At 37.8% G+C, this 17,035-nt stretch overlaps 1 protein-coding gene across 1 annotated transcript in view; it reads left to right on the top strand.

Annotated features, from left to right (window-relative positions):
* hibch (3-hydroxyisobutyryl-CoA hydrolase) overlaps window positions 1–17,035 on the top strand; it is a 36,331-nt gene that overhangs the window by 6,244 nt on the left and 13,052 nt on the right. The window contains exons 4-7 of the mRNA XM_028435930.1: window positions 163–247; window positions 345–425; window positions 510–562; window positions 12,050–12,128. Coding sequence (XP_028291731.1) covers window positions 163–247; window positions 345–425; window positions 510–562; window positions 12,050–12,128 — 298 coding nt within the window. The remainder of the gene's footprint in view (window positions 1–162; window positions 248–344; window positions 426–509; window positions 563–12,049; window positions 12,129–17,035) is intronic.

Here is a 17,035-nt window from a genome sequence, read left to right as displayed (position 1 = left end):
AATTTATCCAGTCTTCTAATAAAGGAGGATCTGTTTGGAGCCATTTCCGGGTAATTGCTTTTTTTGCACAGGCAGCGAGAACTGACTGGTATTTGACGTTATTTCATAAGTCTGTGGGTATATATATGTAGAGTGTTATCGTGTTTTTGTTTTTAATTATAGAAGTGGGACGGTGATAGTGAGACGGACATGGTGATCATTAAAGGGACAGGAGGGAAAGCCTTCTGCGCTGGAGGAGACATCAGAGGTGAGCTGTGGTCCTCTGAACAGCGTCAATCTGATCTGCTGCAGCGAGAACATGCAACCCCCCCCTTCGCTCATTATTACTGTTGTTCCTCTTTTAGCAATAGCAGACACTGGGAAAGCTGGTAGCTCACTGTCTGAAATCTTCTTCCGTGAGGAGTACATTCTGAACAATGCCATAGGTATGACTAATATCATCACATTTCACATGGTACAATTTTAGTTGGTATTTCTTCAACTTTGTACTTTTTTTGTTTTCTTTCAAGGAACATGCCGGAAACCTTATATAGCTATTATCGATGGCATCACAATGGGAGGGGTGAGTACAACTAAATGTCCACCATCACCAAGACCTTAAGCCTTCAATAAAATAAAATGTTTAATAACATAAAGAATAAATCTATTCAAAAGATTGGATATGAATACCAAAAAGGCTAATGGCTAATGATAAAATGAAGACGTCTCCTCTGTGTTGCAGGAGCAGCAAATTTGCTTTAAAATTTAATAGCCAAACCCTGTGCAGCATGTAACACATTGTTGTGACATGAAAACAGTCTTAACTGGATGTTTTCTGACAAATGTCAATAGGCAAATACAAATTGAAAATATAAGGGAAAAAACTAACAATGTCAAACCCTGAATGCAGCATTAAGTATGTATAGAAAACGGATGGAACAATTCTGAACTTATCTAAAGGAAGTCAATTAGTTAGATTTTTCTTAATTCTTAATCTGCTTTAGTCACACCACCTCAATAGCATTAGTTACAACATACACAGTGGTTTGGGTATTTTTAGGGCCATGGTGCTAGTTATGAGTACAAAAAATCTACAGATTCTAAATAAAGATCGTTCTTGAAAAATAAAACAGGCTTTTATATCCTCTGCTAGTATTTCAATAAAAAGAAAAGTTAGGATGACTTGGAAAAAGTAGTATTTCTTATTTGTAATGAAACTTTATGATGAATTTCGATGGGAAGTATCTGTTCCACTGTTCTTAATGAACTAATGGAAATTTTACAAGGGGCATCCTCTCAAATGAAATGCAATATGAAACTAAACAGGTAGATGGTGGTGGAGAGCTATTTATCCTCCACTGTTTCAGCCTGAGTCAAAGTAGGCTTTGATTGGACGAAATATGCAGTAACATGCCTCTCTTTTCCATGTGTCAGCTTTGGGGAGAATCTGACTTTGTTTCTTGGTGTTGACCACATACTGAGGTGTGAAGCAGACTGTCTCTGATATGACTCTTCATGTCTCTGGTGACCTTGGTTTTAATGCCAGTGTCTCAGTAAATGCTCACCTCTGTAGATTCTTTTTAGAACATTACTGTGGAAATGAGTCTGTGGAAAACCCAAACTTCTTTACTCCCTAAGGCAAGGCAAATCAATTTTTATAGTGCATTTCATATACAACGCAATTCAATGTGCAACAGAAAACAGTAGTTTAAAAATTAATAAAAACATTAGAACATTAAACAGCTTTTAAATCAGCAATAACAAGTTCGAATGAACTGCGGCCGGATCCGCGCCGAATAGCATGCCCCACGTTCGCTAGTATTCAGTTAAATAACTCGGTTCCATTGAGTAAAAAAAAGGTCTCTGAGAGGCTCTTGACATCCGCTCATAGAATACCCATGTCAAATTACAGCCCTATTCAACAAGCATTAATGGAGGACCCCCGGGGGCCCCCTGTCACCCACGTGGTACATACGGAGTAATGGGCCCCATTCATATATTGGTATGTGTCAATGATTTGGTACCACTGTTGCAATATTTGACTCACAAATAATAGAGAAATTGACTTTAATGGAAATTGCTGGAAAAAGGGCCCCTTGGACCCCTGATCGAATTGTGCGTGGCATAATCGCAATCTACGTTGACTTACCTTTATAACGATATATTCCACGACTATGTTCCCATAAATTTAGGAATTACCGGAAATAGGGAGTGGGCCCCCGGGCCCCATTTCAAAAAAAGGGCTCCGAGCGTCTCATCATATTCTTTCATAAAGTATTCATACCAAACTGCATTCCGATCTAACGAGAACTAACGGAGGAGTAGTCATTTGACACATACATTTATATATTGGTATGTGCCAATGATTCGGTACCACAAATCATCGTAATATTTGACTCGTAAATAAATTAGAAATCGACTTTCTTTTTTTTTTCTTTTGGGGCCCCCCTGGGCCCCATTAATGCCTTCAGAGGCCGTCCTCCCGATGATGGAGAAGACTTTCTCCTCGTCGAGAGTGAGGGTCGTCCCACCCGGTACTCCACTACCCGTGCCCCTGGATTCTCTCCTCACCTTCCCACTCTTCTTTTTTGTTTGGCTCTGGAACTCCTGCCACTCCTTCTTCACAGCACCCCAGTCATGCAGGTTGAGCTTAAGGTTCTCCCTAAGAAGGCAGTTAAGAATGCGTTAAGAGCGCTCCTTCCTACCCGAACCCTTCTTAAGTCCTTAAGAACGATCGAATCTGGAAAACGCGGCCAATGTCAACATTTTGGACATTATCGGAGACCCTCCATTATGCTACTGACAAAGTTTCCAGTTAACTTCAATTCAAGAGCCCTACTTACAAAAGCCTTGAAAAAACTAAGAAGATATGCTTGATGTTTGTGCCCACCGTGCATACTGTTCCAATATAGTATACATCTGGGTATTTGTCGTTAGTACATTTTGAACACAAACTTGGTCATTTTATAGATGGAGACCCGACGTCCTCGCCGACAGCAATCCTCTTTTCCCTGTTACCAAAGACAATCACCTCCATCTTGTTATGATTAGTTGAAGGAAGTTTTCAGCAGTACTGGCCACATCTGATTCAGCACAGAATGTGCTTTGAGTATGCAACCCCAGTTGTTTGTTTTGTTTTCCAGAGACATTTTATGACTTGACCTCATACTCTTTTTTTTTTTTTTTTTTTTTTTTCTCCTCCCCCCTTAGACTCTCACACTGCATTTGCCCTTCAAATATCAAAGCTTTATTGCACATCTTCGACTTTTTAGTTCTGAACTAAGAATAGTCTCACTCTGCTTCTGTGTATATTTGTATATTTTCATTGTTGTGGAATCCTAATAAATATCCAGATATCCTAAATAATAATGATTTACTTTCTGGAGCTGGACATTATTATCCTCGCCACAAAATGTGGTAGGGGGATATAGTTTTGAGGTTCATCCGTCCGAGTTAAATGGAACAGCTTTTCTCAGAAACTGTTCAAAACAGGATAACCAAATTTGGTGTGTGGCTTCAGAGTATCAATGCCTTGATGGAGTTCGAAAATGAGAAGCGCGCAATAATTGCCCTTGTTCCATTTTTCTTTCTCTGTTCGAGGTATCTTCAAAGGGGACAGCTTTTCTTAGAAACCGTTACAGATAGGATAGAGGATGTGTTTGCTACCCTCCAATTAATTTTGGTACATACCACCCAGTCCTAGGTATTAGCTAATTTGATTTTTTTTTCTTAAAGGATCTACAGTAATTGTTTTTGCAAGATCATAATAATTAATACAGAACACAATTCCCTAATAAACATTGGCCAGTTATAGATATGTAACGATTCACTCAACTCCCGATACGATTCACGATACTGGGTTCACGATACGATTCTCTCACGATTTATTTTACAAAATGGGACTGTAGACAAATATTCCTTTATTTTATTGGGGAAAAAAAACTGAAAATACTGTTTTATTTTTTTTTAATATGTAATTGTCAAAAGAATCCCTTGATAAACTATTCAAAACAATGCAGTTTAACTAAAAATCAATCTTGAATGAAATAAATCAAAGAATAATACAAATGAAGAAGAAGCCTATTAGTTTAAATTCTGGTTCTATAGTTCTTTTTCTTTTTAAAAATGCAACTGAAATTGTATTTTGTGCCTTAACAATTGGACTTTAAAAAAAAAACAACAAAAAAACAGTCTGCACTGTATTTACGTCAGATATTTGTTTGGACCAGCAGAGGGCGCTGGTAACCCAGTGGTCGGTTGGCATCCAGATATCCTTGCAGTGAAGAAGAGATGCTATGCTATCAGACAGAGCTAATGGAAAAACGTGACTTTTACAGATATTCACGTAATATTACAGATATTCTTTCGGTGCTAAAGGGGTATGGAATCATTTATGAACATGTTTAAGAATAGAAGGCGGCCAGAAAGAAAGTAATGGCAGATTCTGCCCGCCGCCTACACTTTTAGACGAGAAGGATAATTATATAGCGCCCTCTGCTGTTTAAAAAAAGTACTGCGATTCACTTTTCAGAGCATCGATGTGAACCGTGATACCTATTAATCGATTTTTAAAAGCCTTACGATTAATCGTTACATCCCTAGTTAGTTATATATAAAAGTGATTATTTGCTAAACTTAAAATTACATGAAAACTAGAGCATGTAGAACAGAACCATTTTCAGATTTTAATTTCGCAACCTAAAAACAGGAAGAATCAGTAGGCCTACTTCATATGCTTTTTTCCTGATGCAAGCATTATAACTTACTGTAAGTTTGGCTATGTACAGTATTTGTAATGTATGGTTAATATAAGGGACTGATCAACAATTATTAACTGTAGTTTAAATATTCAGTGAGTTACAAGTGCTGAAGCAAAAAGTGAGGTTTTTGTGTTCTCTAAAGTGTAACTAAACCCCCAGGTTTTTGTTGACCTGCCACGAGGGGGAAATTAAAAAAATGCCTTGATTATTGCCGTTTATCCTGGAGTAGATAAGACACGCCCAGTCACAGCAGCCTGTTCCCAAATCGCTGCACAATGAGTGCACAGCTGAGGTGTGCTTAACTACTACAATCACAGGCACACACAATTCTTAATTTGACCTCACCCATGCACACACAGCCCTATAGACACTGTAGCATCCACGGGCAAACAGCTCCTGCTCTCCAGCCATGAGCCTCGGAAAACCTCCTCATGCAGATTCATAAACCAGGAAGATGCGCACACAGTGAAAAGAAGTACAAGCACGCCCACACACACGCAGAAACAGAAGGGAATACACACACGATGTCTGTGCAAAAACAGATTGATGAACCCTCTGATTAGACCAGAATCAACTCTTTATAGAAGCACCGACTCCCAAACATCACTGTAATTCTCTGGTCTTTGGTGAGAGCAGACGTGTTTTCGTTTGCTCCGATAACACGACCTTGGCTACAGCTGGCTACAGCTGAACAGCCTGAACAGCCTGAAAAACTGGGCCCAAGACTGAAGGAAAATGGTGAAAAAACCGCAGGGAGGCCCTTCAGAACCCAATTCGGGTTTGGAAGAGGTCAAGGAGATGATACGTGAGGGTCTACAAAACCTATCTGCCGAGATAAAGTCGTTGGAAAAGACGCTGGAAAATTCACTGGAAAGACTACAAAGCGAAACAAAGGTACTGAAAGAAAAGAATGAAAGAAATGCTGAAGAGATAAAATTGTTGAACGCGAGGGTTGAACAGCTGGAACAAAAGGAAAGAGAGAAAGATGTCATCATCACAGGCCTAAAGATAAAACCCAGGAGTGACGAAGAAACAAAATCGATTGAACAACAGGTCATTGACTACCTGAAGTCGAAGGACATTGTCCTGAACCCTGACAACATCAACTCCTGCCATCTCCTGCCAAAGAGAAATGATACCAGAGCTGTAAAAATAACCTTCACGAATATAAAATTCAAAGGAGAAATAATCAAGCAAGGAAACAAACTCAAGGGAACGAAGGTGTACATCAATGAAAACCTGACGAAACAAAATGCAAGCATTGCATGGAAAGCACGCCAAATAAAAAAAGAAGGAAAGATTTTGAAGACGTGGTCAAAAAACTGCAGGATTTACATCCTGGAAGAAGAGGACGGAAAACCAGTTCTCATCAAAACGATGGACAACCTGGGAAAATACGAAGGATCCACCTAAACAACAACACTACTGATGGTAATCATGGATATGGACCCAGATCTATATAAACACTGGAAACAAAACTCAGACTGTGATTATTTTACGGAGACCGAATTAAATGTGGAAACCAAGAGTAAAAAAGGTCTGTCATTTATTCATTTTAATTGCTAGGTGGTGGGGTGATTAAGGATTACATTAAATTTAAATTCAAAGTGCTTATGAACTAAGATATAATAATGTGTTTATACAAGTTAAATCTAACAGTGGAAAATACAACACTGCCAATAAAACTAACAACAGCAGTTAGAAACACGCTTATGAACTAAGATATATTACATTAAAATACTACTTTGCTTGTGAACTGGGATGTGGTGATGTGTTTATACAAGTTGGATCTGATCCCATCATCAGACAGTGGAAAATACAACACTGCCAATAGAACTAACAACAGCTGGATTACCCTTGATGTAGAGACAAAACAAGGTGACATTGTGGATGAAAAGGGAAGAACCTTCCAAACACCTTCGAAAGAGGAACTATTCTTGAACAGGAGGAATGCTAACAACGTCTGGCAGGGAACAAGGCCAACAAAAACAAAGATAGAGAGGACAACACTGACTACAGATGGACGTTCAGAAGAAATCAAGAATGTTTTGACCAGAGAGACATGTAAACCCATGTAAATCTGCGATGGTAAAACAGGGGACGGGACCCGGATAAGCAAACTGCTTCTCTCGTCTCCTTTTTCGGCATGTACAAAAAATGTAAAAAAAAAAAAAAAAAAAAAAAAAAAAAAGGGAATGTAACCATGTCGGAAATAAACTGAATAAATAAATAAAAAAAAAAAATATCTCAACACAGTTCTGCATGAAGCTGTCAATTAATGCTCAATGAGGGCGGTGAGAGCAGGAATCCCTCCTCCCTCCTCCCAGCTTTTATAAGAGGGGCCAACAGTGGCAGTGTTATGCACAATGGTCCAGCCAATTGTCTCAGCCAATTGCAAAATAAATTGTAATGGCAGGCGTTCAACCCTTAGAGGGCAGTCACTCTGACATTTTACAACAAATATGCAAAATTAAAATTATTTTACTAAAATATGTTTTTAAACTTCTTAAAATATTTAGATTTACGTTTTTTTTGTATGTGTGTGTGACAGCAGCAGCTATAATCTAAGTCGAGATCAAACGTTTGTTGCGTTCTGTTCTTGTTTCCACATCAGCTCAGCTAAGAATTTCAGGAGAGATTCATCATAAGAAGAATCTCTCAAATCAGTTCACTAATAGCCTGCTCTTCTGCCAGTGCAGAGGGGACATTAATGTTGACACAAACCATTCTCAGGCTAATGCTGCTTAATGTGCGTACAGGATGAAAACAAGGACAGGCGGCTCTATATATGGAATAGTTCACAGAGATGCAGAGTGGTTGTTCCTAGATCTCTGCTTTTAGTTCAGGACAGAACTCTCACATGGAGGAGACCTGGCCATTTCTTACGTCAGACATAATAAATCAGTGGAAGGTCAGACGCACGTAGAGGGACTTAATCTCGCTCAGAGCTTTAAATCAAATTTGTAGAATGAGGTGGGATTGCTTCTGTATCTGTAATTTGTGACCAGTTGAAGCTGTGTTTGTTTTAAGTTGTTGTGGGCCTTCATTGTTTAAATTTAGCAACGACTTGGTACACACATACTATCTGTCAAGTATCGACAAAAATAAAGAAAGCAAACCAACCTGACTGTGTTCAAGGTTCAGGGTTTTTTTATTGTCATTTTCATGTTAACATAAAAAACTAAATTTATTTCTCGGGCCCAGCAGCGTACAAGGAAATAAATATTAGCTGAAATATAGTCCAATATAAACGTAATAAAACAGAAATAATTAATATAAATACATAATAAAGAAAGTACAGTAAAAATAAGAGTGGTTGTTTTGTGTAGTATTGAGGCTGCACTTCAGCAGAAAAAGAGGCATTGCTGAGGGTTCATTAGGTGCAGCTTACAACCAGTCAGGGATACATACACCTCCAGAAGTAAAGAGCCACCACCGCTCCCACACTGCACACACACTGTGGAGATCAGCCTGCCCAGGGCTGGCATTTTCTGTTATTCTGTTATATATACGTTATTCCATTTCAGTTCTAATTTATTTCCATTTTTAGATTCTATTTTTTATTTTTTATTTTTCTATTCTACTATTTTCCTTTTGTACTTTTGAGACCTGAGAGTTGTTTTGTTCATATCATGTAATGGTTTTATGGTAATAAAAGGAGTCATAGGCTGTGTTCGAATTGTCATACTAACGTACTACTGATACTAAGTCTGACGTCAACATTAGCATGTCGTGCGTTCACATTAGATAGTATGAAACAATTGAGTATGTGAGAAATACCCGGATGTACTGTATACTACATGGGGAGTTTTTTTTAAGTGTACACGTTGGGCACATTAGTTATACTCAACCACCCCATGATGCATTGCGAGAGGAACATAAAATGGTCCTGGGACTAGCTTCAAGCTAAAAATCCAAAATCCCCTTTTCAAAACGAAAGCATCTCTTCTTGTCTTCCATTTGTTTTTAACGCTTTTGTAAATAGGGCTCTTGTCTTGAAGTTAACCAGAAGTTTTGTCAGTAGCACATGGATGGTCTTCGAAAATCTCAGAAATGTCGGCATGAAATTTGTTTCTGTTAATTTTATTGATCCAAATGACCACATGTTGATATTCTTCTTGGTCACGAACTTTCAAAGGTGGCAAATCAACAGAGATATTTAGCCTCAGTATACTTCAGTGGGAACGGTCATCATTGGACATCATCATAATTATACTTATAGCAGTTATACATACTTATATAGTCAACTGAGTTTGTCTATAGTCCAGTGTGCCATTTCCCACACTGCCAAAGTCTAACGCTAGCAGCTTAACAGCTACTATTGTGTTCTTTCTTTTTTTTTGGCTTGTGTATTTTTTGCCAATCTAACTTGGCAGAAAATTATAGTTGGGTCACTAATCATTCCTTTGTATACGACTGGCTCATCCTGGCTGTTTCCTTTTCAAACTTCACAATCGGGAGTCTTTACAACTCAACATCCTAGGTTTTGTTCCAGGTCTTGGAGATGGTCTTCAATTTCTAGAGACTGATTCAGACTTTGGTTGACTTGCAAAAACCTTGTATTTTTATTTCTTAGTTTTAGGTAAAAGCAAGGGCACGATGTTCAAAGACATCTGCTTTCCGTTTGACAGGTGATTGTTTGCAGCTGTGTGGCTGTACTCTGTGAATTCCTTGTAATGTTCACATACCTGATGAAGATGTTTTGTTAGGAGTTTAACAGCTTCTTCATCTCCAGTCGGTTGTCCAGTGTGTGTTAAAGAACCAGAGATAGGCAGTCCTTTAATGAAACATGTTATGCTAGTAGCTACAGTATGCGTCTTTATGGTTCATCAAAACATTTTACAAAGAGAAATGCTATAATTTCTGATTGCCACAAACCAGATTAAATCTACGCACCCCATTTTACTATAGTTCACAGACAGATCCAGCTATGTTTCATTCCAGTCTCTATAACCAATATCTATATGGCATTAAATAGAGCATGTATTTATATAAGGACTCCAAATTCACATTGTTTGGTTGTATAAATGTTCTTGAGCACATTGGCAGACTCCTCAGTAAATGGAAATGTTTACTGCAGGATCCAGAGACATGTACTTGTATATTAAATACTGGTTCAACTCTCATTGTGGCTGGACAGCATGACTATAATAGTTGACTATAATCATTAATGGGGGTGCTCCAATCTGGTATTGATATCGGATATTGGTCCAATTTACGCAAAAAAAAGAGTATCGGATTATATCAACCTCCAACTAAAATCTCTGTTATGGGCACACTGATAGAAGCAGTCCTTTTCAAACATTCCACACTATAAATTAAGTAATGAAAGTTTGTATGAAACGCTCCAATGTCGCGTCAGATCAATGTCGGTATCAGCCAATACTCAAAGTTGCAATATCGGTATCGTATCAGAAGTGAAAAAGTTGGGACACCCCTCGTCCCTAACTGTCAAAATAATGATTTGACTTATCAGATAAAACATTACATTGTTTCATATAGTTATTAATTTACCTTAACAAAAAATCTGTCATTCAAATAAAGGTATGAAAACACTTTAAGCCTAGAGAATAATAACAAATCTAAAAAAGCTGCCAGCTAGTTTGTAGGAGTCATTCATCTATATGTGAAGCATTTTAGTTAATGAGATCAAATTGGTTGCTGAAATTTAGTCTTGTGGTCATTTTTCATTAAACCACTTATTGGGACATTAATAATGTTCTCCAGTAGTACCTCCAAAACTCCTTGCACTAGTTGATTAAACCTGGCCCTCTGTGAGTGTGATTGAATGGGTATTTATGAGTAGTGAGATGTAGAAGCATGATGCTTGTTTATTTGACTTAACACAAAGACTTTATAAGCCTTCATTAGTGGAAATAAGGCACTCGTGTCATCCTGAAGTGATCCATTAGATGACCCTCTTCATCAATATTCACCAACAGTTCCAGTCACAATTCTTTTTGAAAATGGGGGTGCCCATACATTTGAACCTAACAGTATCAGTATTAGTAGAATGAGTGGGCGTGTTTATAGACGTGACACTGACTTCCTTGCATGTCTCGCTCTGATACGAGGGGGATCAGTAATCACCTAAGCAAATTAATTTTTGCTATCCACATACAGTTGTGATTGTTTTCTGCCAAAAAACTGCACATTACAGTAAAACACATGGCTATTTAAGCTGCTATTGAGTGTGAAGCCGTTTTCCCTCCCCGCACGGTGACGTCGGGCCAGAGGACGGCCCACCCTTCTCCAACCCACTCCGTAGCCAAGCTCATGTTGCTTTATAAACACGAGACAGAGTGTGGTGGCTGGGCGTTTGTCAGTACATAGCGACAACCTGTTGCAACAGCGGCAGTAGCAGAAACAACAACAGCCTTCGGTGTGCAGCGGTGATAGACTGTGGGGACACTGCGCGAAGGATCCTGACATGCTCACCTTCGTGGGCGTGTTTGTTTACATGTCAATCACGATGAAGCTTCTCCAGCTCAGTGCCGCGGTAAATTCGTCATCAAAGTGGGAACGCGTCATCAAATTGGAGCGAGGTGTTTGGGCTCGCCCTGTAGTAAGAAAGGAGCAAATCACCCTGTAACTAACGATTGAGGGAATCAATGGAAAAAAAACACTTTGGGCATGTGTGTGAAGCCCATCAGCACTTTTATGAAAAAGTTGATTTAGCTTAACATGGGCCCTTTCATTTCAGCGTCCTTCATTCAGTGTTATGTATGTATTTTCTACAGTCTATGTATGTACAGGTGAACGCCCCGCCTCCACGCTCTGTCTCGTGTTTATAAAGCAGCATAAGCTCAGCTACGGGAGGAGGGCGGGCCGTCCTCTGGCCCTACATCACCGTGCGGGGAGGAAGTCAGTGTTTTGTCTATAGACACGCCCACTCATGAATATGCATAAGTAGGCTGAAAATCAGCCTGTTTGTGTAGAGTTGCTCAGAAAGTGACTTTTTAGAGGCTAAAACTCTGGAAAACCGGCGAGTTTGGGAAAATAAACCTCAAATACTATGTTTTTGCGGTTCTTAGAACAAATAGCGATGAGTGAAAAATAACATGATATGGGTCCTTTGAAGTACAGAAAAGTTGATTTAGCTTAACATGGGCACTTTAAGCACTGCTTCGCTTATTTTTAAGATGTCTGGTTTCTCATTTAACCACTTTATTGCCCATGTCTAATTTAAGTCCTTAGCCATGGTGACTGTTATCAATAATTTTTTTTTTCTCTAACCTTTGATCATATTTAAGTTTTTTTATCATGTTATCCAAAACAGATTATTAACATGACTCTCCTTAATTCTACAGGGCGTTGGTCTTTCAGTGCACGGGCGGTTTCGAGTGGCCACTGAAAAGACGATGTTTGCCATGCCAGAGACTGCAATAGGTAAGACCTTTCAGCTTCTGGGGGTTAAAGACGGGGAGGCTTGCCCTCTGGTTAGCTCACATTGCTACAAGCTGCTGTTTACATTAAATATTAAAAACCAATGATTTCTGCCCAGTGTCCATGCACTAATAAATATGAGGTGTGCTGTGCAGAAAAAACTTAGGAATAAGTGACATTCAGTGTCGTACATCAAAATAGGGCTGGGCGATATGGCATTTTATAAATACCGCGATATTTTTAGGCCATGTCACGATACACGATATATATCTCGATATTTTGCATTACCCTTGAATTAACACTTTGATGCACAAAATCACACCAGTATGATGATTCTATATGTCTACATTAAAACATTCTTGATCATACTGCATTAATATGTGCCAATTTTAAACTTTCATGCAAAAAAGGGGATATCACAACTAAGTCAAAGTTGACATAACTGTATTTATTAAACAGTGAGTGGCTCAAACATAAAATTGTCAACAGAAAGTGCACGTTCTGTGCAAAATTGTCACAGAGACATTTCAAAACAAGACATTAGTGCAGGATGCAACTCACATGGCATTTCAAAACACAAAATTAAAGTGCACTTTTTGTACATAATGCCACTACAATATTTTAAAACAAATAGTGCCCTTTTGTGCATGTTGTCATTAAGATGATATTTCAAAAAAAAAAAAAAAAAAATCAAAAAAAAAAAAAAAAAAAGTCCGCGAGTTTAACGGTATGGTCATTTTCAACACCGCACAGACTACAAGCTGCGATATATCGAGTATATTCGATATATCGCCCAGCCCTACATCAAAACGAAGTGTAATTTAGAGAGGATTAGGAAGAACCAGGGTTAAAGTTGAGAGCATTTGAAATTTTTTAAAGGAAATTATCTTTTTTTAATATTATCAGATCATTTGGTGTTAAGTCACCTAAAATATAGTTCTTATTTATCAATATGAATTTTAAAAGAGGCTTTGAAAGTATTTAAAGAGGAGATATTCTTTGTATATTCATGAATAAAATGAAACATCTGCATTTGGTTTCCTTTAAGTTGTTTGTAAAAAAAAAAAAAAAAAAAGGGAAAATAAGCAGTTGATTTATTCTATTTGATTAATATTTGCTTTTTCAAACAGGAATAATTAGGTAATGATCACAAGAGCATATTTTTCTTAAGAAATGTCAAATTGTTCATGTTGTTTTGAAAAATGTATTATATATATATATATACTACAATATATATTGTAGTTCTCTAGTTGAATGAACTTTTACTTATTTGCATTCAAAGTGGGGAAAAAATGGAAATTTCTAGGTTTTTATGCAATGATTTCGCTTAATTACTTCATAGTTGGTGTGGCCAATGAACTAAATGGAGCTCGACACTCCTGTAGTATGTGCATCAAAAGTAACGGGTACATGTTATATGTATAAAAGTAGCAAACTCTGCACAACAAATACTTCAAAGCTATTCATTTACTTAAATTCAGTAATTACATTCACACATCTGTCCAATATTCCAACATCTAACTTCAGCATAAGGTCTGCCTCTCTCAACTTTCCCTGTAGCAGTTTGGGGCTATTTGTCTGGCGTTCTGAACAGAAAAAAATAACTTAATTTGGTCCAGAAACTGTGCAGCCCCTGCTAAAGAACAAACCAGCTCAATGGAAATGCATTTTCAACACAATTTACTTTGTATTGCACCATGAAGGCAAACTGTTTTACTTGTTGTTACTGTTATTTGATTGATTTTATTATCTTATGATGTTGACATCAACCTGCTGAAGGGACTAAAGATGGAAATGAGCCGTTGGCTATATTTACTGTACATGAATATGTTTATTAATATGTATTGTCCCTGTTTTAAATAAAATAAACTCAAACTAAACTAAAACTCAAAAAACAACACGGTCTTCGTGTTATGGCATTCATCATATGAAAAGAAAAGGTTGTTCTGCAGCATTAGATTAGAAAACCAGCTGCTTTAGGAATGGGGTTGGGCACCGAAACCGGACGTTAGGAACCGTTCCTTTTTGGAACCGGTTCCTAACGTCCGGTTCCAGAACCGTTACGAAGATGTTTGCATTTTGATTTTTTTTTTCGGTTCCTAAATGCCTGCACTAGTTTGTTTTCACGACTTGCTCTGTTTGTTTACGCGGGGTTTGTATAAGATGCGTTCAGAATGTGTGTGTGTGTGTGTGTATGCGTATGTGTGTGCGTGTAGTTTTAGTTTGGACCGCGGAAGGGAGATAGGAACTAATCACCGGTAAAAAGCCAGTAAAACTCTGGAAAACACTCACCGGGAATAAAAAAAGTTGCTCCCTGGTAAAGATAGTAGCTCTAACAGGTAAAATGATGAATTTGGTGATATTACAGCCTGTGAATGCAGTACAGGGACTCATTCACTCCGCCTCCGGGTCCTAGTGCCAGCCGTCCGGTGAAGCCTGTTCCGTTTACCGAGGTTCGTGTGTGTTTAATAAGTCAGTGTGAAAGTCTGCATGTTTATGCCTCCGTCCATCAACTCTTTTCATTATATCCATGTCTTTTAAGGCATTTATTAAATAGTGACAGCTGTAGTATGGGCTGCCGCCATCTTTGAATATGTCGTCACCAACGCGTCATCGCCTCAAGATGCGCAAGCGCAGAATGACCCAAATAACTGTAAAGAGGTCTTATATTAGTCTATTTTCTTTTTAAAGTGGTGTTTTTTTGTGGCTTTAGACTCCAATTACATTACTAATCAAAACATGTTGCCCATATCACTAATATTATGTTTCCCATAAAAGCTTGTTGCTCCCTTCTTTGTAGACCTATTTCCAATAGTAATAATGACAAACCAAGTTAAGTAATTAATGTCCATGATGTCATCTTGGAATCAGTGCGAAAACTGTGCAAAACTTTTTGTTTGAAACAGTGCAGAAAACAATATGTTCACGCTAGATTTTTAATTGTTTTCCCTAAATCTGAAAATCTACATGTTTCCTTCTGAGAGCTGCTCGAGAATAGTTTTAGTTTTTTTTTTTGCCGATATTTAATATCCCGATATTGTCCAACTCGTCATTTCCAATTTTCTATTTTTACCCAAGACTGATTATATGCCTCGACCCTTTCCTCTATGTACGTACATTTTTTTTAGGTCACATGATGTACATACGTAAATCTCTATAGAAGTAAGTTAAGCTTACTTTTAATGTGATGACCCCTGTAGGTATTTCAAATAAAGGAGCAACACAAAAAGACTAAGACTACAGTAATCAAGTGCTCATGATGCTTTAGCTCTTTTATGTTTAATCTTTTATACTAACATTATATGACCAGGTTATAAATGTTGTGTAAAAGTTGTATAAATGTGTTTGTTTTGTTTGTATGTAACCTGATACACAAGTTTGTTTGGAAACCTCTCTATCAGAACCAGCATTAATTTCTTTTGAGCTCCAGCTGCTTGTTTATTGAGTCACACCACAAATGGCAGTCTTTACTTCATTTGTGCACCACAAAGACAAAGCTAAGCTGGGTTTCCATTACCCTTAGAAATGCGCAAAATCTAAAATCTGGTGATGGAAACGCCTGAATTTCGGAAAAAAATGCTCAAATATTGCTAAAACTGTTTTACGCTTTCATGAGGAAGTTATTCAGATGTTTTGATATTGAAATGTGTCACAAAATTGCTAATTGAAACACTTTTTCTGCAAATACCCATCACAGAACGTGACGTACCTGGTCATATGACCACTTCTCTCTGAGATAACATGACACGGCACGTGTGAACATGAGGAGTCCGGGACATTTCTTATTACTGCCACATTAGACGTGGAACATCAAAGGAATACAGAGACATAAGGAGGTTCTGAGCGTCCATCTTTCTGCAGAGAAGTCATGATGAGATTTCATGGGAGTTACAAGGCTCCTCCCCAAAACAACATTCAATGGAAACGCATTCAAAGCGGAATTTAACTTTGTCGACATTTAGAAATATCTCTTTTTATTGTGTGAAAATCTGTAATGGAAACCCAGCTCTTCCATTTCCTTCCTTAATTTCCCTTAAATATAAATTCCAAGAAATCCAAATGACCAGTACAACCAGAAGAAATATGCCAGTTGCTCAATTTTATCTATTGTAAATCTTTACCAAAATATTTCAAACATAATTCCTTTAATTTGAGTGTTTTTGCATCTATTTTCATGGGAACTATGAAGAAATTATTATATTCTGTATATACACTTTATACTCTACTTTATAATAGACTAAGGTCATTTATAATGTGTTACCAATTTATTTTGAACAAACCCAAAATATATAACCCTGTTATTTGCCAATAAAACCAATATCTTAGTTTAATGTCCAGTTTACCTTGTAACCATGTGATTAATAGCATAAAGTCACATGATGATGTGATATTTCAGGGTGAATCTGTACATATTTACTGATTTATGCCTTGAAAGCTCTACAAGGCCCTACTAATGACTCATCTAGCACGCACACACACCTGTACACAATACACACGTACACACAGAGCTTATTTTGATGTACCCTTGGCTCTGTCATATTGTAAATCTTCAGTAGTGGAATCAGACCCTGGTGTGGAGCAGAGAGGGGGGTTGTATAATAGGTTTTTAGCAGTCAGTAGATGAGAGGAGCAGAAAGGCACAGGCTCTTCATGTTTATACCTTATTTGGAATTTTTTTTATTCTCAGGCTACAATGAAAGGTGAAAGGAAATAGGTCGGTAATTTACCAAGTATTGTATACAGCCAAGGATAAACATACTGTACAAAAGACAGTCATCTGTGTCCTGGTTTATTTTTAAACCACAGATTGTTCAATGAGGTCTCATCATTCATCTTCTTGTTGAAGCTCCACTCGTAAAAATGTAGATGGAGTTGGAGAACTCAGCCAAGCCTTTTTATGCTGCCACAGT

The sequence above is a fragment of the Gouania willdenowi genome, chromosome 21 (assembly GCF_900634775.1).
Source record: "Gouania willdenowi chromosome 21, fGouWil2.1, whole genome shotgun sequence".
Taxonomy (NCBI): Eukaryota; Metazoa; Chordata; class Actinopteri; order Blenniiformes; family Gobiesocidae; genus Gouania; species Gouania willdenowi.
This window is presented reverse-complemented; position numbering and strand designations above follow the sequence as displayed.